Source organism: Anoplopoma fimbria, chromosome 16, assembly GCF_027596085.1.
Source record: "Anoplopoma fimbria isolate UVic2021 breed Golden Eagle Sablefish chromosome 16, Afim_UVic_2022, whole genome shotgun sequence".
NCBI classification, from domain to species: Eukaryota; Metazoa; Chordata; class Actinopteri; order Perciformes; family Anoplopomatidae; genus Anoplopoma; species Anoplopoma fimbria.
In genome coordinates this window covers 8,657,291-8,681,373 of record NC_072464.1, presented here as the reverse complement: position 1 = coordinate 8,681,373, position 24,083 = coordinate 8,657,291, and the positions used below count along the sequence as shown (strand labels likewise).

Here is a 24,083-nt window from a genome sequence, read left to right as displayed (position 1 = left end):
GTGGACTGGCACTGTGCAATATTTTTCACTTTGGACTTCTATATATAGTATGCACACTTTTTTAAACTTGACTCCCGATGGGACACTTTTATTGGAGTCCTTATGCTTTATATAATTAGAACAATACTGTCTACTATCTTTAGAAAGGTATCGAAGGAAATAATAACATAGCCAGTGGGTGATGCTTTTTATGGTGGTTTTATAGAATGATATCATAAATATTCAAATGACAGAAATGGCAAATTCAAATAATTTCAGGTGGCCTATACTTAACAAATCCATTTATTCCAAAATCGAGCAGAAAAAAAAAACTTTATCATTCTTGTCTCCCTATTACAATATTACATAGGTGACAGTCAAACACACTTGCAACTGACTAAAATACTGTTAACAAGACCATTGTGTATCTCTAATGTATATCCAGCAGAGGGAGACAGAGCTTCATCTAGCTGCATTTTGCAATTGAAGGTGTCCACATGATGGTTCATCATATTTCATAAAATGCTAAACTGCTACCATACCAATGTTTGATCTACTTACTAATGTACAGCATTTAGAAACAGATCTCTCCCTCTTATCTGGTCCTCTCTACCTTCCATACAGGCCTTGGCCATGCTTCCCCTTCCTGTCCCCCTCCTCCTGACACTGACACAGCTTGCAGTACTTACTTCTGTGAGTGCTGCGGCATACTACGGACACAAGCAACATCCTCAGCCATACCAGCCTATGCAGCACCTCCAACACATGGGCAAAGAAGGCTTTCCCCAACAACAGTACCTTGGCAAAGAGGTGCCATATATGCAGTATCCCCAATACAGGAAGGAGCCACCCCAGATGCCTATGCACAAGGGAAAAGAAAACCCTCTTAAAGGGGGTGGCTATAATGGTGGCCAAGACAAAGGTGAGAAAGTCAACATTCTCAACTAACAGTAATCAACAACCTTCTGTCAAGACCCAACAAGGGCACATTTTTTTTAAATCCAAATAGCATATATTATGTTATTTATTACTTTTTCTTCAAGTACCAGAGAAGGAATATTAAAGGAAAGTTTTTATACACCCAACTGAGTTTCGATTACATGTGCATGCGTGCGCCATATTGATAATCAAAATGTTGTCTGTGTACTTTTAAACCCATACCCATCGTTGAATATCTATCTCATTCCTCACAGGTCAGACAATCCCTAGTGGTGCTGAAGGAATTCCCCAAGGAGAGCAAGGCCCAGCTGGGCCACCAGGACCAGAGGGACCTGCAGGACCTCCTGGACCTTCAGGGAATGGACAGCCTGGACCTGAGGGACGACCTGGATCTCCTGGCCCACCAGGAGGGCCCGGAGTGGGAAAACCAGGTATGCCAGGTTTGCCAGGCAAGCCAGGAGGAAATGGTGAGGTTGGACCACAAGGAGAAATGGGCCCTAGGGGGGAGGAAGGGCCAGCTGGGCAGCCAGGGCCGCAGGGTCCCCCAGGACCACCTGGGCTCCCAGGAATAGGTAAACCAGGGGTACAGGGATTACCAGGCCAACCAGGGTCCAAAGCAGAGCCAGGTCACAAAGGTCTGCCAGGACTACCGGGATTACCAGGACCTAAAGGAGATAAAGGAATGGGCCTGCCAGGACAACCTGGTCACAAAGGGCTCCCAGGGACCCCAGGACCTGCTGGCCCAAGAGGGCTGCCTGGTTTTGGAAAACCTGGGTTGAATGGGGCACCAGGGCCACAAGGACCACCAGGAGCTAAAGGACATCCCGGAGAGCTAGGACCAGCTGGGCCAACTGGTGATGGAGGACAGCCTGGTCCACCAGGTCTACCTGGTCAAGGAAAGCCAGGTCAAAATGGCCTGCCAGGACAGCCAGGCATGCCAGGTGGGAAAGGTCATCCAGGACCACCAGGTTTGCCAGGAAAGCCAGGGCTTCCTGGATTTGGTAAACCAGGACTCCCAGGACCAAAGGGTGATAAAGGTATGGGTGGGTCACCTGGACTTCATGGACCAAAAGGAGATAAGGGCCATGGAGGACTGCCTGGCATGCTTGGACCCCCTGGACCAAATGGTCTACCAGGTCCTTCAGGCCCTATGGGAACCCCAGGAGGTTTAGGTGCACCTGGTCCTAAAGGAGACTGTGGAGAAGTAGGACCTAAAGGGCTTGATGGAGCCCAGGGTGTCCCTGGTGCCTCTGGGACACCTGGTAAGGATGGTCTGCCTGGAGATCCTGGAGAGCCAGGACCAAGAGGTCCACCAGGACCGAGTGGTGGAAAAGGAGACGGTGGACATAAAGGTCTACCTGGTATCCCTGGTTCTCCAGGACTTCCCGGGCCAAAAGGACAAGGTGGATTACCTGGTGAGGTTGGTCCTCAAGGCCCTAAAGGAATCCCTGGAATGGATGGCACAGCTGGACCAATTGGGCCTCTTGGCCTTCCTGGGCCAAAAGGAGATAGTGGTCTACCAGGTCAACCAGGCATTGCAGGTGAGGGGAATCCAGGGCTTACGGGACCCATAGGACCCCAAGGGAAAGAGGGCTCACCAGGAACCCCTGGACAACCAGGTCAGCCCGGCCTACCTGGACCACCAGGCCCACCTGGGGAGTCTGGTCTGTCTCCTGACATGGCAGGAGTGCTCTCGAATATGGGCCCTGGACTAGATGGTGTTAAGGCTGGTGGCTATGGTAAGAAGGGCTATCATGGAGGCAATGGGGCTGAAGTAATGGGTGCCAGTGGATTGGAAATGCCAGCATTCACAGCAGTAATAACAACTCCATTTCCACCGGTGGGTGCTCCAGTCGTCTTTGACAAGATCTTGTACAATGGTCGCCAAAACTACAACCCCGAGACAGGAATCTTCACCTGTGACATGCCTGGCATTTATTATTTTGCCTACCACGTTCATTGCAAAGGAGCTAATGTGTGGGTGGCTCTGATGAGGAACAATGAGCCAGTGATGTATACATATGATGAATACAAAAAGGGATTCCTCGATCAAGCATCAGGGAGTGCAGTACTACCTCTACAACCTGGGGACACTGTGTATATTCAGCTGCCCTCAGATCAGGCCTCGGGACTTTATGCTGGGCAGTATGTGCACTCCTCCTTTTCTGGGTATTTGTTATATCCGATGTAAAACCACAAACTGCAGGGGGAGAGAGAGGCTTCAGTGAGAACAAAGTGGGAGCATATTTTTGTATAATATAAAACATGATCAGAAATCAACTTAGACTGAGTAGTCTTTGTAATGTAAAGTCATCATAATATTGATCTTGTCAGCTGCGGTGAGAGGTGAGGAAAAAATGGAAGTATGCCGGTCTGTATGTGTGAAAAAGGCATTGAAAGAACACCTCAAAGGTTGCTTTAGGTATTTTTTTATAACAAAAAATGTATACAAACCTATAAAGGGAACATGTGAAGTGTATGCAAAAGAAGATGAAACAAACCGTACAATTCTGGTTACAAAAAGGCTAATTTTGTTCCTGCACCTCCTCAAAACTGGCAGCTACCCCATGCAGCAAAGAATGTGAAATACAGTGGGTAATCAAAAAGGCATATTAATTTTGATAGTAAATTTACTGCTTTTGCATGCATGCATTTGTATGAATACAGTTTTTGTCCCTCGATTTATAATGGCAAGCATGTAAAATGACCTATTTAGAATGGCAATGCAGTGCAAGCTATGCATTACAACAGTTTGTACATGTCTGGAAGTTAAACTATTTCTGGTAGTGTAACCTGCAATAACTAAATCTCTCAAGCTCCCACGTTGCAGCTTAAATGACCTAATAAGGCCTTATGTATAAAAGGGTCAATTGTTATGGGTGGTTAACTATTATAGGGCAATTATTGTGCTCACTTGTAAGAGCACAACAAATTAGAGGGTCAGAATTAAATAATAATACGCTATAAAATATGATATTTGATGCTCACTGACAATTGCTCCCATGAGTGAGATTCAAACAGTAAGAATGTAATATTAATTGTATATTTGAATGTTTGCTAACAGGTTTATTGGAGTAAACAAATGTTTTAGTTCAAACGTGCAGAGGTCAGACAAACAAACCCATATTGCCCTGAACTGCAAAAACTACTCCATACACTACTTAGAAAAGTCCACAATAAACAACATCTCTGAGTCACCAACTAAACCGTAGCATTAGCAACAGTAGGACCTGCTTATTCAGTCCCCCTGGTGTGATTTGTTTTGAAGAGAGAAAAATCTAATTAAGTTCTACAGTATCCCTGGTGAGCTACATTTAGTATGTTTTGCAGCTAGGTTTATGGAAATACAAAATAAATTTGTTATACAATTGACTCAAAACAAGTATTGAATGTTGCTGCAACACAACAGTTATGTCCCTAATTCAATATTTTATGTGCTGATAGCTGATCACCTACATGCAATGGCAAGGACATAAACATGACAACCTTTGAAGGGAAATAAATGTATACTTCTCCTTTTAACTATGGTGCTAATATTGTCGTTGTAACCAAATATTTTTATGTCTTTATGTTTCACGTTTGTTATTATTGTTCATGTTGTTTTTTCTAAATAAAAATTGTGTAAATAAAAAACCAATAAATATATTGTTGAGATCTCTATTTTTAAGCTTATAGAAATCCAAACAAACCATTTTGACATAAGTTAACACATGAATTGAAAACGATGTGGTTGATATCGTTTTTGCAAATCAAGTTTCAGGACAAGATCTTTAAGACATGCCCAAGTTACGGGGGTCATAATACACAAGATCGTGTCTTTTCCAGCTCTCTTTTCTGTCTCTTACGAGCAAAGCTGGATGCATTGTGAACAGCTGCCTGTGTTGTGTGGACGGATGCTGATGCTGCGGTGGGAGGTCCTTCAGTGGGCGAAAGGTCTTGCGCATGCGCAGTCCGGTTTGCAACATCTGTCACATCTTTTGTTGGTACATATTCAGACAACGAGCTCCTCCAAACGTTACGGAAATACGCAGCGGTAAGTGTTGTTAGCTATAGAAATGTTTCATGGTTTCATAATCTGTTGTCATAACTAATAACAAAACGAGGCCAGCTCCAACATACATTACATAACTATATCTGTTTAAATATAATGCTGAAAGATGTAGGCTAGCAACTGCAGCTAACGCGCTAGCCTGCTGCAAATCGGTACAATAATCTGCCTGAAAACTACTCATTTTCAATTTAAATAGTCTGTAGCACCCATGTATTAGAATTAGACAACGCCCTGGTTGTTTGTGCTTGATTTCATGTCATTATTGACGTTATTTTGCCTCCCCTCTGATGGGATATTTGTGTGTTCTTACACCTGCCCCATGGGACAATTGATTCTCACACTGTATCATAAAAATAGTCAAATGTTGTATCTAGAGCTGAAATAAATGGGCTAGTTGAATAATTTTTGTGGGTATTCAAGCATTACATAGTATCAGCTTCAAGTTGTGCGGATTCTCATGTGAGTCTCATGTGATAGTAAATTAAACATCTTTGAATATATTTGGGCTTTGACCTGCTGCCAAACAACACATTTGAGATTTAGGAAATTGAGATGGGCATTTTTCACTATTTCCAAACATATAATCGATCCAATAATTATATAATGACGATAATAGGTAGTTGTAGACCTTGTTGTGTCATTTTTGGGCTTCTGAAAATAGGATTTATTTTTTGTATAAGTAGGTTTCCCTCACCATGACATCCCGCGTCAGCTTCAGAGCTGCTGGTACCAATGGAAGTGACTTCAAACCAAGAGAGAGGATGGCCCCACAATACCAAATGAGGCAAGTAGCTTTTATTTATTCATGATAGACAGATTCATTGGTCAATAAATATGAATGTTATCTCTGAATAGCAACAACAATGATTGCTAACACACGTTTTTTATTTGTCTGTGTTTTACAGTGCTGCCCTGAAGTCAGAGGTGCGTAAGTTAAACCTGGTCCACCTTCTCCTCTGGCTGCTGGTGGCAGCACAGGTGACTGTCAGCCAGTTCGACCTGGTCTCACATGACACAGTGTCCATGCCGTACCAGTGGGAGTACCCCTACCTGCTCAGCCTCCTCCCTCTGCTCTGCAGCAGCCTGTCACTGCCAAAGAACAATATCAGTTACCTGGTCCTATCCATGATCAGCGCAGGGCTGTTCTCTATAGCACCTCTCATTTATGGTGGAATGGAGATGTTTCCTGTAGCGCAGCAGCTCTACCGCCATGGAAAGGCCTACCGCTTTATTTTTGGCTTCTCTGCAGTGACTGTCATGTATCTCATCATGGTTGTTGCTGTTCAAGTGCATGCCTGGCAGTTATATTACATGAAAAGACTGTTAGACTCATGGTTCGAAGCCACTCAGGAGAAGAAGAAGAAATGATGGAGTGAAGAAAGCTGTGACTGGGCAAAACTGTGTTTTAATCTTAATTTATTATAAGATGTGCATCTTATTCATGTCTATTTATTCAGTCACCATTATCATGTAACATTATACCTTAGACACCAGTGTTCTCTGACACAGATGTATAGTAGAGTGAGATGTACACTGCAGGCAGGAACCTGGGTTTTCTGTAATTATTATTTATTATTATTTAATAAGTGTTGTCTTTTTCTACAAACAGAGAAATAAGTAATTTAGTAAATATCCTGTCTCCTTCATTTAAGTCTACCTCTCGCGATATGTTTTTATCAGAGTGCATTTAAGCCATTAAAAAGAAAGGTGGTGATCAAAATAGCTTCCTGTATTGTTATGTTTTCAGGTATTCCCATTCAGCATCAGAAAGCCAGCTCATGAATAAAAGTATGCATTGTAAACAAATGAAATGTAATGAATGCTCTTGAATGTGTTATACTTGATGTTTAATCAGCTTCACACCGGGCACAACGCACTTTGTTCTGAGACGGTCTGCGCCTGCGCACAATGAATGCCACGTACTGGTTGACGTTGACAGTCTCGGAGAACACTTCCTGATGCTGGCACCCGGGTCTAGCTAGTCCAGCTAACATTTTTGATTTTCACGGTTTGGGGAAACCTGTGACACACAGCGTGGGCAAGTCTTCTGATTCAGGTCAAATACTTTCTTTTGTTTGGGTCCAGGCATGTCATGAATGTGTTGAAGCTACACAGCAGCTCCTGTGCTCTCATATAGTTGTAGTGGGGTTTCAGTAGCTAACAAGCTAAGGGGTTAGCTCGCTAGCTAGCTACTAATGTTACGTCCGCTGCGCAGGGAGCTAAGCTAACGCCACACCAGCTCACAGGTGTCGAGGAAGATTCGTGGGGATTTAGTTAGCGGTTAAATATCAGATACCAATCTATTCCTACTTTAAGGAAGGCAGAGTCGCCACACTGCTGTGTCAAGTAGGCAGGTTTATCCAGCGTTGATTTACAGATGAGAAGTCACGTTAGCGTCAACTGTTACGTTACAGAGGAAACCGGTTTTTGCGTTTTTGGCGTCGATTGCTGTACAGTAAAATGAAGGCAAGCTATCACAATCAAAGACACTGAACTACACAACGGGATGTTACCTACACTATTGCTGTGAACCGTACAGTCATAGCTCATAGTGTCAGGTTAATGAGGAACCGGCCTAGCTAACGTTAGCAGTCGGTAGCTAGCTAGCTGTAAACACACCTCTGACAGATGACTCTGCGAATGAGCCTGGTTTAAAAGCAGCGTTATCTGGACCACAAAGACATTTCAATCGTTTATTTCTGATGTACTAAACGTGTCACCAACTATTCATATGTTGCCAATCTCAGTGTAAAATAACTTTGTTGTTAAGCTATCCCCATATCATTTAGCAATTTAGCTAACTGTATGCTACACGTTAGCCACCACTCAATCCCTAGCATCCAGCCAATTATTCATCTGGCTGGGACAGTCAAAGCCGCAGAGTTTCAGGAATTACATTCACAACTGAACATCAATAGGCAACGTCATAGTTAGTCCCAATGCTGACTACTCACCATCAATTTATCAAAGACCGTTGAGGCTTTACTTGTATAACTACATGTATGGAAGCGACAGTTACATTACATTACATTACATTACAGTCATTTAGCAGACGCTTTTATCCAAAGCGACTTACAATAAGTGTATTCAACATAGGTATTCAAGAGAACTACTGGTCACCAGAAGTGCATCTCCTTTCTTAAACAAGCATCTAAGAGCATAAACCAGAGCAAAAGTACAGTGCAGAAACAAACTAATACGACACATCTAGGATTGCAGACTTGGCAACATTTGCGAGTTTCAGTTGTCTATCACATTATAAGAGATCCACAGTTGAAAGCCTTGATTATCTAATCACCTCTCTGCTATTTAGTGTCAAAGTCTGTAATATCATGGAGCTGCCTTTGCCACCTCACAGGGCGATGTTTGACCCTTAGACTCTGCAGTTCAAGTAAAACTGTGTGATATTGTGACCGCATAGCCATACTCTTAATCAGTAGATTAGATAATAACAAGTATAAACAGACTTTAGAAAACACATCAGTACCCTGCAGGAATTTGGCCTCATTGTTAAAGATTGAGGGGGACTATTAAATCAAAAGATAGATTAGTAAAGAGAAGCTCTCTCACTTAATATGTGACTGTTTGGAAAGAATGCAATATGACTCCGTTACAATAAAGATGAGCTGCTACTTTACACATAATTCCATTGTCCTTGTTAATGTAACAAGACAGCCACATTTTAATCATAAATAACTACTCTCACAGCAACCACTTCTCCTGACCTGTTAACCTACTTACACAGGCACAGTGTATTATCTAAGGCCTCACTCTGACTATAATGATAAATATATTATGATGGGATTTTATTGATTGACAGAATACATTTTATTTCCAAAAATGGAATTAAGTAAATATTAGAGACCTGTCAACACTGAGCAGAGTGATGGTCTTGTTTTTATTTTAAACACCATCTTGCAGTCCTAGTGGAATTGAATCTTGTTTGCTTGCAAACAGTATTGTCAGTAAAATCAATTTGCATTGATGCTGTTGATGCCTGAAGTTATTTGTGACCTACTTTACAATTTTTATGAATGTAACGTTTCTTCTGTAATAATCAACATACGATCAAATTTAGTCCAATTCATCTGTTGATAATTTTACTCAAATAGGCCCTTCTTAACATTGAGAAAGAGAGAAGGAAAGCTGAAACAACAGACTTGGTTGTTTTTAAAACTACCTTTCCTCTGACTGTTTAGTGGTGGGAGCAGAAGAGGTCGGACGGCACCATGAACGGCCAGCTAGACCTGAGCGGGAAGCTGATCATCAAAGCCCAGTTGGGCGACGACATCAGACGCATCCCTATCCATAACGAAGACATTACTTATGACGAGCTGGTGCTGATGATGCAGCGTGTCTTCAGAGGGAAGCTGCAGAGTAATGACGAGGTTACCATCAAATACAAGGATGAAGGTGAGTCAGGACATGGGCCCTTTGTTCTAATTGGTCTCGAGGGTAATATGTGAATGTTTACAATGAGTTTTCTGAGGCCAGCTTATTTATTATTACCTTGTATAGGGTTAATGATACGGATATACTAATTACTTTACCAGGTCACTTAACCGTGTAAGTCTGATGTTTTTAAAATATTCTAACATGTCTTCTGTGGTACATTGAATAATCTGGTCTCTCTTTTACCTTTTTTTAGATGATGACCTCATTACCATCTTTGACAGCTCTGACTTATCCTTCGCCATCCAGTGCAGTAGAATACTCAAACTGACTTTGTTTGGTAAGATTTCAAATGCATTTCCTTTCAGTTGCCCTTCTTAGACATACACAACCATGCTGTGTTTGAATTTTGTTTTGATGAATCCCATCTTCAAACCTGTAGATGTCTTAAATCATGTGATAGAGTCATCGTGATAAAATGTAAACCAAGATGGTTCACATCAGCTGTTACAGCAATCAGTCACATGAGGGCAGTCCAGCTTAGCAACAAATATCAGCTCTACTCTGTCTTAAAGATGGTTGTGTACACTCCCTTCTGACTCATTTGGGGTGGAATTTCTGGTTGTTTCTAAGCGCTGGTTCAACAAAGAAAGAAAGTGAAAGTCAGTGGATGAATGTATTAACAAAAGCCCTCTGGGCCAGTTCAACAGGTTCCTCATCTTAATTTTGAATATGTACCAGCCCAGCCAAATCCACAGTCAGTGAGTAAGCCATAAAATAATTGATAACATTTCCCTAGCAACAGTCTCACCCTCACATCTCAGTCTGAGGCCTGTTTTTGTTTATAGTAATAACTCATTGCATTAAGTTGTGTTGAAAATTCATGTTTTTGACATGAATGCCAAAGTACTTGCATTTCATTAAGTATTAATCAAGTAAGTATTGACCAATAGTATGATTTTCATCATTGCTTGTATAGGAATATTAAAAAAATGCTAAGCCCAGTAACCGCATCGCATATACAAACATATACATATCAAAATGTACATGTGCTTTATGGGCAAATTGTGTGAGCTGTCTTGTTTGATTACTAAACCTTGGTAGAAATTGGATCTTTTCCAGACAAAAACAAACAATAAATATGTACATGCTCTCCTAATATGATAATAAAAAAGCTTTGAATTTTATCTATTTTGGCAAAAGAAAAAAGTGAAATGAACTAAGAGTTAGTAACTTACGGAATCTGATACACTCAGTTGACTTGTTAATCAGTAATGACAACATGATGCTGTTTCCTGTGCTCTGCTCCTAGTCAGTCTGTCCTCCTGATGCTGCTATTAGAAGCCAGGGAGCTGTACGACTTTTTCTTTTCTTACTTCCTCCCAATCAAAACTGAGTCTTGGCTCGTCTTTTAAGTCATGAACTCACGTGGAACTGATACTCTCGGACATGTGTCGAGATTCAAATGGAGCGAGAGCGACTGAAATCTTTGGCAGACCAGGTCTCAGCACAATGCCGAATGACCTCGTGCATCTCTGTTCAGCATTATCCACTCAAACAGAGAAACTTGTGTGAGAAAGGAATGTCTGTCGATCTCCATTTTAGCTTTCATTCTTTTGCATATTTTTTACCCCTCAATTAATTTGTGTTGGGGAAAAATAACGCTTGAAAGAAACGAGAGGTAATATCAGGTCAAAGGTTGTGAAGGCCTTTGTTCTGTGTTTCATGCATATTGACATTATTGTAATGTACCTCTTGGTTTGATAGCTTTAATTCAGTTTCATTAAATAAGCAGTCCCTCTGTCAGCCTGGCTGCTTTTGTGAGCTGCTTTGTCCTTTCAACCATGTGATGTATGAGCTCTGTAATACCAGGTATTTGGAGTGTGGAGCCAACAGCATTGGGACAGGTCATCAATTGTGTTGTGTACATACTTTTCCAGACCAATGAACTGCATAATTACTAGTATACACTGTTGATTAACACTTGGATTTTCCTGCTACTTTTTGTTTGGTTTACAATCTGCTGAGCTGTTGACACAATTGTGTACAGTCTGACTCAACTATTATGTAAGCTAATGCCTATAACTCAGATCTAGACCAGGATCTATGTCAGGAAGCACTTCAAGTTCTAGACAATGTTAAGACAAGTAATGTATCATTGTAAATAATGAGATCCAGTAACAAACATAAATGTCCTTTTTAATAAAGGTATGAACCCGGGATTGTTGCCTTCTGTGTTTAGGGGTCAAATTCTTTCCATCACCCTCTTAGAGGTCTAATACACAAATTGAGTAGGCTGTTCAGAGATGGTGAAATGTTTGACTTCTTCAATCTCACGCCTCAAACAAATAACAAAGTTTTGTTTAAGTTGCTCACTTGTGCCCTCTACATCTCTCTTTATCTGCAGTGAATGGTCAGCCGCGGCCTTTGGAGTCTAGTCAGGTGAAGTACCTGCGCAGGGAGCTCATTGAGCTCAGGAATAAAGTCAACAACCTCCTGGATAGCCTGGAGCCCCCCACAGATCCTGGTCTGGCTGCTACAGCACCTGTCAGTGGTAAGCAGACCCCCCCCCATTATTTGGCTTTTAACCTACTATGTGCTGCAGTTTATTCTCCATGAGCTGTTATTATTTTATCTGGCCCCCTCCTGAAAAATCCTACTGTATTCATGTGATTTGGCTGGAATCAAGGAATGAAATAAATCTGTAGTATTTTTTTCTAAATCAAATGCAGGAGTATAATCTCGGTATTTTATGATACTTTGGCAGTTTTCATTTTTATAAACGTCAAAAACCCTCATATATCTTGTACTACATGTTTGTGTTAATGGTGTAATTACAAACAGTTTACAGCATTACGATATTGCCACATTTTGTCTTTGTCTCTGCTGGTTCTTAAACATTTCCGTGCCTGTTGTTTCTAGAATCAGTGGATGGACGTGAAGGGAAAGTGGTGGCAGCAGATCACACAGTGAAACAGACCATTCCAGTCAGTGCAGCCAGCATGTCAGCCTTCGACCCATTAAAAAACCAGGACGAGGTCAGCAAGAATGTCATCTCCGCTTTTGGCCTGAGTGAGGACCAGGCCCAAGGTACGTCACCATACTGAAATGCAAAACAATAGAATTTGTTTTGTTTTCGTGCAGTCATGTAAAGAATTTTTATCTTCTCTGTGCCGTCTGAGTAGCTCCTCCAGCGGTTGCGCCAGAGGAGCGCTCAGGAACCCCTGACAGCATTGCCTCCTCCTCGTCTGCAGCCCATCAGCCAGCTGTGCCCCCCCAACCACAGGCTCCATATGCTGGAGTGCAGCAGGGACCCCCAGCTGCCATGGATGGTGAGATACACACACACACACACACACACACACACACACACACACACACACACACACACACACACACACACACACACACACACACACACACACACACACACACACACACATTGTTTAAGTGTCCATTGTTTAAGTGTCCTGGTCCACACGCACACCACACACACACACACACACACACACACACACACTTAGTACTGCAGTAAAAACCCTATAAAATAAATCAAAATGTTTGACAAATAAACATATTAAATCATAGAAACTTCAAGCTGCGGTTTTTCTTATTTTTATTAGGTTGTGAGTTCAGTCACGTCTCGACTGTGGTCATGGACATGCAGTACGTTCACACAGGCCCGTTCCTTTTCTTCAAAACTGTGACTGAAGGATTAATTCCCAGAACATGCAGTCATCGCCGCAGTCAGTGTAGTCCTGCTGTGTGTGAGATGTAATTTCATGCCTCGCTTGGCTGTGTCCACTCTAAAAACAATTACACACTGAAGTGTAATATAATATTTGTCTGGACTAAGATCAAATAATGCCCCAGACACTGCTGCCATTGTTTAGTTAGCTGTGTTGTTCAAATTCCACCTACCTTCTTTTTAATTTCTCAGTGGATTACAAACTGTATCACTTTCATCCTGCCGGCTGTCAGATTAGCTGTGTTAATGGGTTGGACGAATGTTGTTTTGAAATAAGAAGAACGATCCCAGAGAAAATGAAAGCAAATATTTCAAGTAAAGGAACAGATGGAGGAGGATAATCATTTAGGTGAATATACAGTATCTTTTTCAACCAGTTTACATTTACTGAAGTTTGCAGTTCAGATTTACAGTTTACTGCATGTACTTAAAGCAAATGTTTGTCTCTTTTTGGGGGGGAATTAGATCAATTTGAATTGAATGATAAATTATACTTTAGTCTCACCACTGTGGAATCCTAATCAACACTCTGTAAACAAGAGTATCCATGGATTTAGGGTTTATCTTACTCAGCAGAGCCTTTATCACATCTCTCTCCTGTGTGTGGTTTTTAACACGGACATACTGGACCCAAACCAAAGGCCTAGCTGAAGATAAATGAACAAATGATAAGACACTATTTTGGGAAAAACAAACACAACTTATTTTACTTAATTTTCTCGGCGCCAATCTGGGAAATGGTCTTTTCTGAAAAGTATTCACAAAAGCATGCACACCGAGACAATAACTACTAGATGTTGGATAGAAAAGCATTTAAAAGATGGAGAGAAAAAAGTTGGCATACTAGATAATGCTCCCATGAACATTTAATTGATTACTACCAGTGGTAATGAGGGAATTCTCTGGCTGTTTCTCCTGTTGTTGTGAAGAACGGCCCAGGCAGGTGGAGCAACAGAGGTCAGGCATGATGTATTGTTTACCACATTGTTGTAAATGGATCAAATCCATTTTTGCTTTTAGCTTGTGGTTTGGCCTTGCTGAATGAGGAGACCCCTGGAGCAAAGGAGATGCCTTTCTGTTGCAATGTTTGAGAGCTGTAACTTGTTCTCAATGCGCTGACTCCAGACCGCACCTGCAGCACTGAAGATCAGCACACATGCGGCTTGACTACTGCCATTTAACTGGTGGTTTGTGGTTTGGCCTGGTTGGCTGTGCAGGGCCTCTCCATAGAGTTCAATTAGAGTTTGGTTGATCCAAATGAAGACTTATTCAGTCCCAGTGTTTGGCCAGCTCAACGACAAAGAATTTTACTGACTATTTGATTTATCTCAACAATTTGAGTTTCATTTTCTCTAAAAAAATAAATCTTGAATTGAGCATTTCATTTTAGTTGATTTTCCCCCTGAAATCTTAAATTAAGATATTGTCATAGAGTATCAAAATATACTCCCCACATTCTTACCGCACACTTTCCCACGTTTGTGATCCAAATGGATGGACCAGGAGCCGTTCATTTGGCTTTTGTTTGGGTGTTCTGAGCAGGTGAACCGGGGGAGCTCTTTGCGCTGGAAATGTGTTTTCCCTTTAAACGCTTCTTTAATGGAGTTTTGACTTTATGGCTTTATGAGTGTATTCAGCAGCTCAAAGGACAAAAGATTGAACTGATTATGCCGACTATTTGCGGCAGCCCTAGAGGCTTTTGTTGAGCAAAAGTTTCAGATGCTCAGACTGTATCTGTCCTGCTTTGTAAACGTTTGTTGGATACATCTCCAAGCCCTACGTGGCAACAAACTGTTTGTCCGTTTAGTACAGTCTCCATTCTTCATCTTTTTATCTTACTTCCAAGGCTGCAGATGGTTGGTATTTGGCAAACAAAGTCTTTAAACTAGATCCTCCCCAGCCCCATCTCTCACTCGACCCCACCTCAATTTATTCCTGTCTCTGGTTGCAGACTGTTTGTCTGTATGACAGCCTTAAGGCGAATCCGAGAGGTCAGTCCAATGCACGGGAATTTCTAAAAGGTAATACATGAGATTGGATGCCAACTGAGCATGTGTGGCCTTTTTAAAGCCTCGTCTAAAGCTCACGTTTAATGCAAGCTTAGGTTACTTGTTGCCATAAGAATGCTGCTAACAAGATCCATGAGCAGATGGCAAAGATTGTTACCTGTTGTCTGTCAGATGCTGATAGACCCTTGGCAAGATGTGTGAAGACGGAGAGAAACTGTAAACACATGTACATGTGGCGATAGCTTATACATTTGCACGAGGCTTTTTTTTTTTTTTATCAGATGGGCCGACGTGTGTTTGGTGTGAATTGTTGATTTAAAAATAGGACCTCGTCCTCATGATTCTTTCTTGAGGCATGTTTAGAGGTCAGCAAAACTACAGCCAAATGCTTATTTGTTACCAATGAACATGATTTTCCCAACTTGGGATTTTTCTCATGAAGCATTGCAGCTTCAGTGAGTCATGTTCTTCCTCTTGTGAGCACTCGGCCGGCAAAGAGCTGACCTCTTGGCTACACTGGAGTGAAATGAACTCCCCAGGCCACGCATCCTTCCATCACTCCTGCATAACACCCATGATCGATTACAGGTCGAAGAGAGCAGTAGAAAAAAAATTCAACACACATGCCTTCTCACACAATAAAGCCCTTGGTGTTTACATTAGAGGTGCAGGTCAGTGAGATAACAGATGGCTGTCACCTCACTGTAAAGCTTCATTAAAGACACAAAAGAGGTAGACTGTTTCTGGCTGGATAAAAAGTTGTTAAGTGTCTCCTAGATCAATGCAAAGTAAGGTGACTTGTTTTCTGACTGCTGGTTCATTGAGCAAAAGCTGCAAAGTAATTTCCTTTGGGACAATAAGTGTATGTGTGCTGTATGTCCTACTTTAAATGTTTTTAATAATTGGACACAAAAAAGGGAGAGTTGTTTCAGAGTGCATTTAGGTTCTCTGATAGTACATCATTTTATAAGAGTCCTTTTCAGCTTTTCTTTGGTCAGACCCAAAGGGATGAAAATCAAGCACTCAAAAAGGCCAGTGAACCACAGTGTGGCCTTCTTTCTTTGTGAATTTGGTATATTTACCCCAATATATATGCCAGGCTGGAGATGTGGGAGTAAAGTTTAGGCCTTGTTAAGTTCTGCTTTCAATGGAAAACTCAATTTGAAACTGAAATAACAAGGAAAAATAGTTTCCATGTTTTTGAAATGATGTGCAACAGCATCACTGCCAAGCAAGATGTAACTGATTACTCATCATGCTAGTCAAACATGGCTAATAAGTGTAACATGTTGCCCTAGGCCTCCTTGGATGTTCAGAGGCTTTTTAAGACACATTAGTAAGATGACTGGAGCTGTAGAAATAATGAAGGCCACATACAGTACCAGTCAAAAGTTTGGACACACCTTCTCATTCAATTACTTTGAAGAATGTAAAATATAAAACATATTCTGATTTGTTGAGCATTTGTTTGTTTACCACATAATTCCATATGTGTTCCTTCATAGTTTGGATGTCTTCAATATTAATCTACAATGTAGAAAAAAATAAAATGAAAAACAAAGAAAAACCATTGAATGAGAAGGTGTGTCCAAACTTTTGACTGGTACTGTATGCATATACGCAGCGTGGACTGGTGAAGTCATACTTAATAAAAGTGCAACAGGAAGTCACTGTCTGCAAACTTAGCTGTGTCTGGTGGTGCAGAGGACAACTCCTTCAACTCCTGCCTGAGTTCTGAATGTCTGTGGGCCTAGTATTGCATGTCTGCAGCTAAGTGTGAATGGAAGTGCATTACATCTCATAAAAGAGTTTTAACCAGATACAAGATACTTGGAAGGGTAACTGAGACCATAGACCAATTGCTCATATTGGTATTGAATATCATTTTGGTTCTATCTGTGTACTGATTATGCTTGTCCCTGTCTCTTTAGGTCAGGTGTATCAGCAGTACCAGGCTCCAGGTGGATACCCGCCTCAGCAACCAGGTGCCCCACCTCAGCAGCAGCAGTACGGTATGCAGTACTCTGGTAAGAGTAAAAATGGTCAGGATTTTAAAAGTTTAAAAAGAGGTAGCTGCTGTGTTTGGCTCTTTTTCCCCCTCAAAGATGAATTAAAAAGACTCCATTCCTTCCTCCCTCTCTACAGGATACAGCACTCAGCCCGGAGCCCCTCAGCCTGGCCCGCCACAGCCACAGCAGCAGTTTCAGAGCTACGCTCCTCCCTCCTCCCAGGCTCAAGCCCCCGGTCAAGCTCCAGCTCCAGCTCCGGGCTTCCAGGGTGGCCAGCAGCAGCAGCAGCAGCAGCCCCAGCAGCCCCAGCAGCCCCATCCATCTCAGGGAGCCCAGCAGTATCCACCAGGAGCCTTCCCTCCCCAAAACTATACCTCCCAGGCCTCCCAGCCTGCCAACTACAGCCTCCCGCCCAACACCCAGCCTGGCTCAGGATACCAACCTCGCCCAGGATACACCCCGCCTCCAGGCAACACTGTCACCCCTCCACCCGGAGCTGCTAACCCGTACGCCCGCAACCGCCCCCCTTACGGCCAGGGCTACACCCAGCCTGGCCCTGGGTACCGGTAAAAGAGGATAGCGGATGTTACTGATCCACACAGGCCCCTTAACCCCTCCCCTATGTGTGGCTCCAACTGTTTTAAGTGGGTGCAGAAAACATGGTTTACGACTCTGCACCCCCCCCCTGTCCCATACAAATATCAAGTCCAAATATGAAACAAACACCCCCCACCCCCCAGTCTGATGGTTAGCGTTTGTATGCTGTCTCTCCAGCACACCACTCTGCTCCGGCCCTGGTGTATTCTCCTTGTGTTATTTCCCCTTCTTCTTCTGTCACCATCACCACTACTGTCTGCTTCTCCCTCTTGTATCTGTAAAAAAATGTAATCAGTCTGTATGCACACACCTGGGAGACCAAAACAGGCTGTTGCACATGGTAGCGCTTCATAAGCGAGTGAGATCAGCATCCACTTTCTGTATTTCAACCGGTTGTGTTGAACTAACCGAGTTGAGATGCATTCATAAGACACTATCTAAATGAAAAATTACCCTTTTGTTGTTTGGTTTTGTCCGTTTGAGTTTGTTGGTTTTTATTCTTGGTTTTGATCAATTTCACCACCATGTCGGTATTAATGATGTGTCAATGAAACTGCCCCATGTTGGGAAAAACTAGCTAAGTGATGGCTTATGGGAGGAGTAGATCCCAATGTCATGAAGAAAGCTTCTTTTGTTTAGCTAATTATATCATCTCCAATAAAGCTTGCTATTCCTCTCTTTATCTTATCACTGGTTTTTACTAATAAATCCAATTCCACCCTTAAGTGAGTTAAGTTGTTTATGTATAAACTGTAACATTTTTTTCTTGAACCTAATAAATAATTGAAACCCAGTTGGAGTCCGTTTTTATCTCTTTGATTTGATTTTGATATCTTGGCCCGCATGTTGTTTTGCTGTCTTTTTCTTAACACTCTTCCTCACTTTGAGGCTTTCTGACTCTGTCTCTGTTAAGTTTGGCTTCTCTTTTCCTCTTCTCCCCCACCAAGATTTGGAAAACTGTAGTAATGCTGGTATTCCTATTTAGTTTTCCTGCCTGTGGAATTGTGGTTGGCTGAGGCATGTGGCATGGGAGTATGTGGTTGGTATTTCAGTTCAAATTGTCTCATTGGGTGAAAGGAATTGAGCACATAGGGTTTTATTATAGATCATTTGGAGAAGTGTGTTTAGCATTGCTCTTTAGCTAGTCTGTGCCAAACCAAAATCCCCTTCTTAAAATGTAAATAGCAATATTGGTACAGTTGGCACAATGTTTGGAATTTATTAAACTGATTAGATAATGTCTATCGCTTTGGATTAATTCCGTATTACATTCATTATTCTCATTTATCCATTTAAGATCAGAAGTTGAAGCCCTGGTCAAGCACTGCGAGGTAAAAGTGCAAGTTCAGTGATTCGCAACTGAACGTACTACACAGTGAATGTATTATGCACTGTATTATGCACTTTTTGTTCAAAACCTGAAGTGTTCCAGTCCATGCTAAGTTTAGTTAGCGGGCTAACAGTAACTTCAGAGAGTGTTAGGAAATCGTCTCATCCAACTCTTTGCAAGAGAGAATTACTTTAGACTTGCCAAAATGTCTAACTTAACCTTAAACATTAAATGCGTTTAATTGAAATGGAAATGAATATCAGTAAATACAAAAACAAGATTTATTGCTGGAAACATGGTGAACCAAAAACAACTGCAGTCGTGCCAGATGTGGGGAAAAACCTGATATTTTCTCTCCAATGATTTAAGGCTTTATGTACACTTTCGTATGTTTGAACACAAAAAAAATCAGTTTTGTCATTACTTATAGTATGTCTTTTCCACATTGACGCTTGATTCAGTTACTCTTTTTCATATGTATTTCAATTTTTAATAAAATACAGGATAAAACTGCACAAGCATTAAAAATACATAAATCTTTCCAAGAGACCCCATAGAAACATCGGGCTCAAGCTTTGGCTTTCTAACATTAGATAAACAATTTGGCTAATAGCTGTTTTATCTCTTACCTGAAATATATCAAACTATATGATCCCTGGTATACATATTGAATTTCACACCATATACATATATGAACAAAGGTTTAATACTGTGCAAACTGCAACTGCTAACAATGCCTTAGGGCCAGCAGAAGGTCAATTCTGCATGTCTGTGTATACTTGTATTTTTACATAATCCAAATGTACAATGGAAGTATGATTTGCACCTTTCTGTATACAAATGACAAAATGTGTGTGCTCATTGACATGAAAGTATTGGGAACAATTTTTACTTTCTCATCCCAAAATCACACAGAGAATATTCAATAACGCTCCCCTTTGATAAATAATATCATACAAGTTATTACACTTTGGGAGCCAGCTTCCCAACATTTTCTCTGGAATATTTTCTCTACTGTATATTCAACATTTTGGTTCACTCAGACTGCTGCATTCCTTTGTTGAACGCATTTTTGATAAATAGAGAAATAAGACTAATGGTACAAATGCACTCAATAGAGTTTTGTGACACAATAGTCCTGAACAGGTTGATACCTGGGAGAGTAGGCTGAGTTCACACCCATCAGATAGACCTATCAACATTGTCCATGGTAACAAGAAAGAAAGGCCCACCTGCCTTTAGGCCTAGTCAGACATCTTATTCCTCCCCATCGACAAAGTCATCCTTCCTGGACAGCCCTTTGGGATCTTACCACTTCCCAGGTATGGGGGTGCCACACTCGTACCAGCCCACGTAGGTAACATGTGACTTCCCTCCAATCTCTCCAAAGCTGACAGGTTCTTGTCTCAACGCCCTATAAAATCCTGGTACAATACAGAGACACAGAGGAGAGTATAAGAGTCTACATAATTAAAGACTTGATTTCTTTATGGTTGTGACTAACCAAAATACCTAGCCTGCTTGGTAGCTGGTCAGCAAACATCTGGGTGCCAGTTCGTCCATCCAGGAAGGAGTCCACAAATTGACAGTGGTCCTCACCATGTCCCGTCTGATCTCCAATGTTGTAAAACTTCCCTATAGAGAGGGAAAAGGAAGGAGATGGTGGTTGTCATAAAAAATGTCAGCAAAAATGTCACAGTATATTATGTCATAAACATGACAATTTTGACTATGTCATACAGAATACTTTAAAAATGCTATAGTATGTCTCAAGATATATTGTAAAAAATGTCATACTATACTATGTCATAAAAAATGTCACATATCATATGTAAAACATTTTTTAATAGTATAGCATGTTATTAAAAAGTCATAGTATAGAATATTTTAATAAAATAGTACAGTACGTGATACAACTCTGTTGTAAAAAAAATTAGTAGTATAGTATGTCATTAAAATGTTGTAATAAATCTCAGTTTAGTATGTCATAAAAGGTGCCAAATGTCATAAAAAGTATAGTATTTTATTAAAATGTCATAGTATACTATATAATAAAAAAAAATCCCCAAAAAGGTCATAGTATTCTATGTCATACAATATGTCTTAAAAAGGTCCCAGAATTCTACGTTATAAAAAATATCATGTCTTAAAAAACATCAATATAGTATGTGCTTAAAAAACAAATAGTATAGTATGCCATGAAAATGTCTTAAAATAAATCATAAAAGTAATTGAATATTATGACATATGTCAATGCATGAAATAAAAGTAAATAATAAGGTCATATAATTATATTTCATATAACATATCCCTAGAAAAGTGAAAGATTAGTATACCATTAAATAAACGCCTAAAAATGTAAAGCATGTCAATAATAATTTCATAACAAAAATGTCATACTATGGTATGCCATAAAAATGTCCTTAAAAGAATCATACTTTCTTGTGCCAAAGAAAAATGTCATGAGAAGTGTCACAGTATATTATGTCATTTAAACATTGTATAGTAGATCATCCAAAAGGTTATCAAAAATGTCATGGTATAAAAAGTTTCATAAAAATATTGTATGTCATGGAAAATAAATAGTATATTATGTGTTAGAAAAATAATAGTATAGTATGTTATTAGAAATGCAGCGATATGACAACTTTGAACGTCCTGTAGTTTGAACTTGGCTTTATTTTTCAGTCTGTAATTACCATTGAGAGAGTCACTCAGGTAGATCTTGTATCTCAGAGAGTTGCAGAGCTGGATGCCCACAAACTTTCGGTACCATGTTCTCTTCACATACTGCTTTCCATTGCATTCGGAGTAGTCATCGGATTTAAATGGGAACTGAGTCCAGATGGCATCTTTGCCCGCTACGAAATCATTAGAAGCACAGGCGTAATGTAATGTTTGTTATCTGTTTAAACAGGAACGTAAAAAAGTTACATTTTTCTGGAACCCACTAGAAAAAGACGATATTCACCTGACACGTGTTCGCTCACTCGTGGATCCGCTACAAACATCAGAAAAATGTTGCAATGAATAACGTCATCAAAACTCCTTAGAATGAACACAGACAGAAGACATCTTGAATCATTGTGCTAGACAAACCTAGACTTGTTTCAGAGCCCATTTGGCATAGTATTTACAATACCCCCCCCAACAGGCTGGGCTTTGATTGCACAAGGGCAGGAGGCCAATTAAGAAAAGCTTTCCACTTTCAATGTTGCAATTGTGAAGTTAAAAAAAACACAACATTCCATCAACTCAGGCCTGCACTTCAGTTGATTTATGATTGCTGAAAATTTAGTTTTGTCCAGAGTGCTCCGGTCCAGGGGATGATTTGCCTCAATGAGCCTAAGAGGACATCTAGACCCGTAGGTCTTAATCAGTTAGACCCCAGTATCATGTTGAAATCGTTGGACTAACATCTGCTAAGTAGCCCACCGTCTGAGGTTTAAAGCAATGTTAACAGTGGCATTACCATACAATAAATTTGTGTCTTCTGTCAGAGGAAACATCAGGGTTTATAAGGAATTTCCTGTAGTATGACTTTAGTGGATTATACTCTTTGTGAAACTTGCCTGATTCTGTACTAAAAGACACAGGATCACTGGAAGGTCCTGTTCCCATCTCATTCTTTGGTGTAACTGTGAATTCATAGCTGAAATAAAATAGAAAAAATAAATAATCAATATTATACTTATCCTCATACTTTGAGGAGTTTGCAATATAAATGACTCCCAAACCTCCAGAACTGGGATGCAAAATTACATTTTCTTGCATTTGACAGCTTAGAATGGGTCCCACACACACACACACACACACACACACACACACACACACACACACACACACACACACACACACACACACACACACACACACACACACACACACACACACACACACAGAGCTGATGGTTATTCCATGTGCTGCATTCAGATGTCCTGGCAATAGTTTGGCCAGCAAACCCAGCCCAGGGGAGGGTTCTGGTGAGTTTTGAGACTCCAGATGCAGAGTTCTAAATGAAAACTCTGTGAACCTCTCCACCCAGATTTCCTCAGCTTTTGTGTCACTTTGGCCATTTTGTACTTGCGAAACTTAACATAATTCACTGCACATAGTAGGGCACTTATAGCCTGTCTGTGCCATTTAATACTCCTCTTGATGAGATCTACAATGAAACTTAGTAATGTAATCAGCCAGCGGTTCAAGCATACAGTATTTTAAAGGTGTCTGTGGAGTTTTTCTAATAAACCGACAAAAGTAATGTGTACAATCCAAACATACTTTGTGTATTCTTGAGCTCATGATGAATGCATTTCCTTCCTCCTAAATCACCTGCCAAGCCAATTATTCTTAAAAATTTGAAACCTGCGTTTTTTACAACCATGTTTACTGGCTGGAAGAATGCTTCACTCTCTTTGTTGGTGCACAGCTGCCTAGCTGGCAGCAATATGAAGCAGCAATATGTATCATGGGCTGCACGGTGGTGTAGTGGTTAGCACTGTCGCCTCACAGCAAGAGGGGCCCGGGTTCAATTCCCGGGCCAGACAACCTTCTGTGTGGAGTTTGCATGTTGTCAGCGTGGGTTCTCTCCGGGTTCTCCGGCTTCCCACAGTCCAAAGACATGCAGCTTAGGTTAATTGATGACTCTAAATTGCCTGTAGGTGTGAATGTGAGTGTGAATGGTTGTCTGTCTATATATGTCTGCCCTGTGATAGGCTGGCGACCTGTCCAGGGTGTACCCTGCCGTTCGCCCATTGACAGCTGGGATCGGCTCCAGCACCCCCGCGACCCTTAACTGGATAAGCGGTTACGGAAGATGGATGGATGGAATATGTATCATGTCACCTGCATGCACGTGCATGCATGAATGTACTCCTGCATGGGATAAAAAAAACAGAGGACCCTCTCATAGAAAAGCTGTACCATAGCACTACTAGCAGTAAAGAAAACACAGGGAACCATCAAGCAAAATGTTTATGTGGACAACCTTGTGGTCATTTAAAGCTGGTGGTTGCTCCCAAACTATACA

General features: G+C 41.1%; 4 protein-coding genes across 6 annotated transcripts in view; 3 read left to right on the top strand and 1 right to left on the bottom strand.

Annotated features, from left to right (window-relative positions):
- The first annotated feature begins 603 nt into the window (after window positions 1-603).
- Window positions 604-3,109, top strand: col8a1a (collagen, type VIII, alpha 1a). 2 transcript variants are annotated; one of them, XM_054615883.1, is made up of 2 exons: window positions 604-901; window positions 1,173-3,109. In XM_054615883.1, exons 1-2 carry the CDS (start codon window positions 613-615, stop codon window positions 3,107-3,109), a joined length of 2,226 nt encoding a protein of 741 aa, XP_054471858.1. In that variant the 5' UTR covers window positions 604-612. The 2 variants fall into 2 exon arrangements, with proteins under 2 accessions (XP_054471858.1, XP_054471857.1); XM_054615882.1 differs by having other exon boundaries at window positions 613-874.
- A 1,736-nt stretch (window positions 3,110-4,845) lies between these two features.
- jagn1a (jagunal homolog 1a) lies at window positions 4,846-6,660 on the top strand. Its single transcript, XM_054615825.1, has 3 exons — window positions 4,846-4,951; window positions 5,653-5,753; window positions 5,875-6,660. The coding sequence occupies exons 2-3, from the start codon at window positions 5,665-5,667 to the stop codon at window positions 6,335-6,337; spliced, it is 552 nt and encodes a 183-aa protein (XP_054471800.1). The 5' UTR covers window positions 4,846-4,951; window positions 5,653-5,664; the 3' UTR covers window positions 6,338-6,660.
- Window positions 6,661-6,866: 206 nt separating this feature from the next.
- On the top strand, window positions 6,867-18,511 carry tfg (trafficking from ER to golgi regulator). Its single transcript, XM_054615377.1, has 8 exons — window positions 6,867-7,025; window positions 9,169-9,382; window positions 9,618-9,701; window positions 11,769-11,915; window positions 12,284-12,451; window positions 12,547-12,693; window positions 17,050-17,145; window positions 17,264-18,511. Exons 2-8 carry the CDS (start codon window positions 9,199-9,201, stop codon window positions 17,695-17,697), a joined length of 1,260 nt encoding a protein of 419 aa, XP_054471352.1. The 5' UTR covers window positions 6,867-7,025; window positions 9,169-9,198; the 3' UTR covers window positions 17,698-18,511.
- An 834-nt stretch (window positions 18,512-19,345) lies between these two features.
- The window catches only part of LOC129104470 (target of Nesh-SH3), a 28,269-nt gene continuing 23,531 nt past the window's right edge, over window positions 19,346-24,083 (bottom strand). For both annotated transcript variants that reach the window (XM_054615172.1, XM_054615173.1), the window contains 5 exons: window positions 22,627-22,706; window positions 22,026-22,055; window positions 21,754-21,915; window positions 20,567-20,689; window positions 19,346-20,478 (listed from right to left, as the gene is read on the bottom strand). In XM_054615172.1, the coding sequence (XP_054471147.1) occupies window positions 20,363-20,478; window positions 20,567-20,689; window positions 21,754-21,915; window positions 22,026-22,055; window positions 22,627-22,706 (511 nt within the window). In that variant the 3' untranslated portion in view covers window positions 19,346-20,362. The remainder of the gene's footprint in view (window positions 20,479-20,566; window positions 20,690-21,753; window positions 21,916-22,025; window positions 22,056-22,626; window positions 22,707-24,083) is intronic.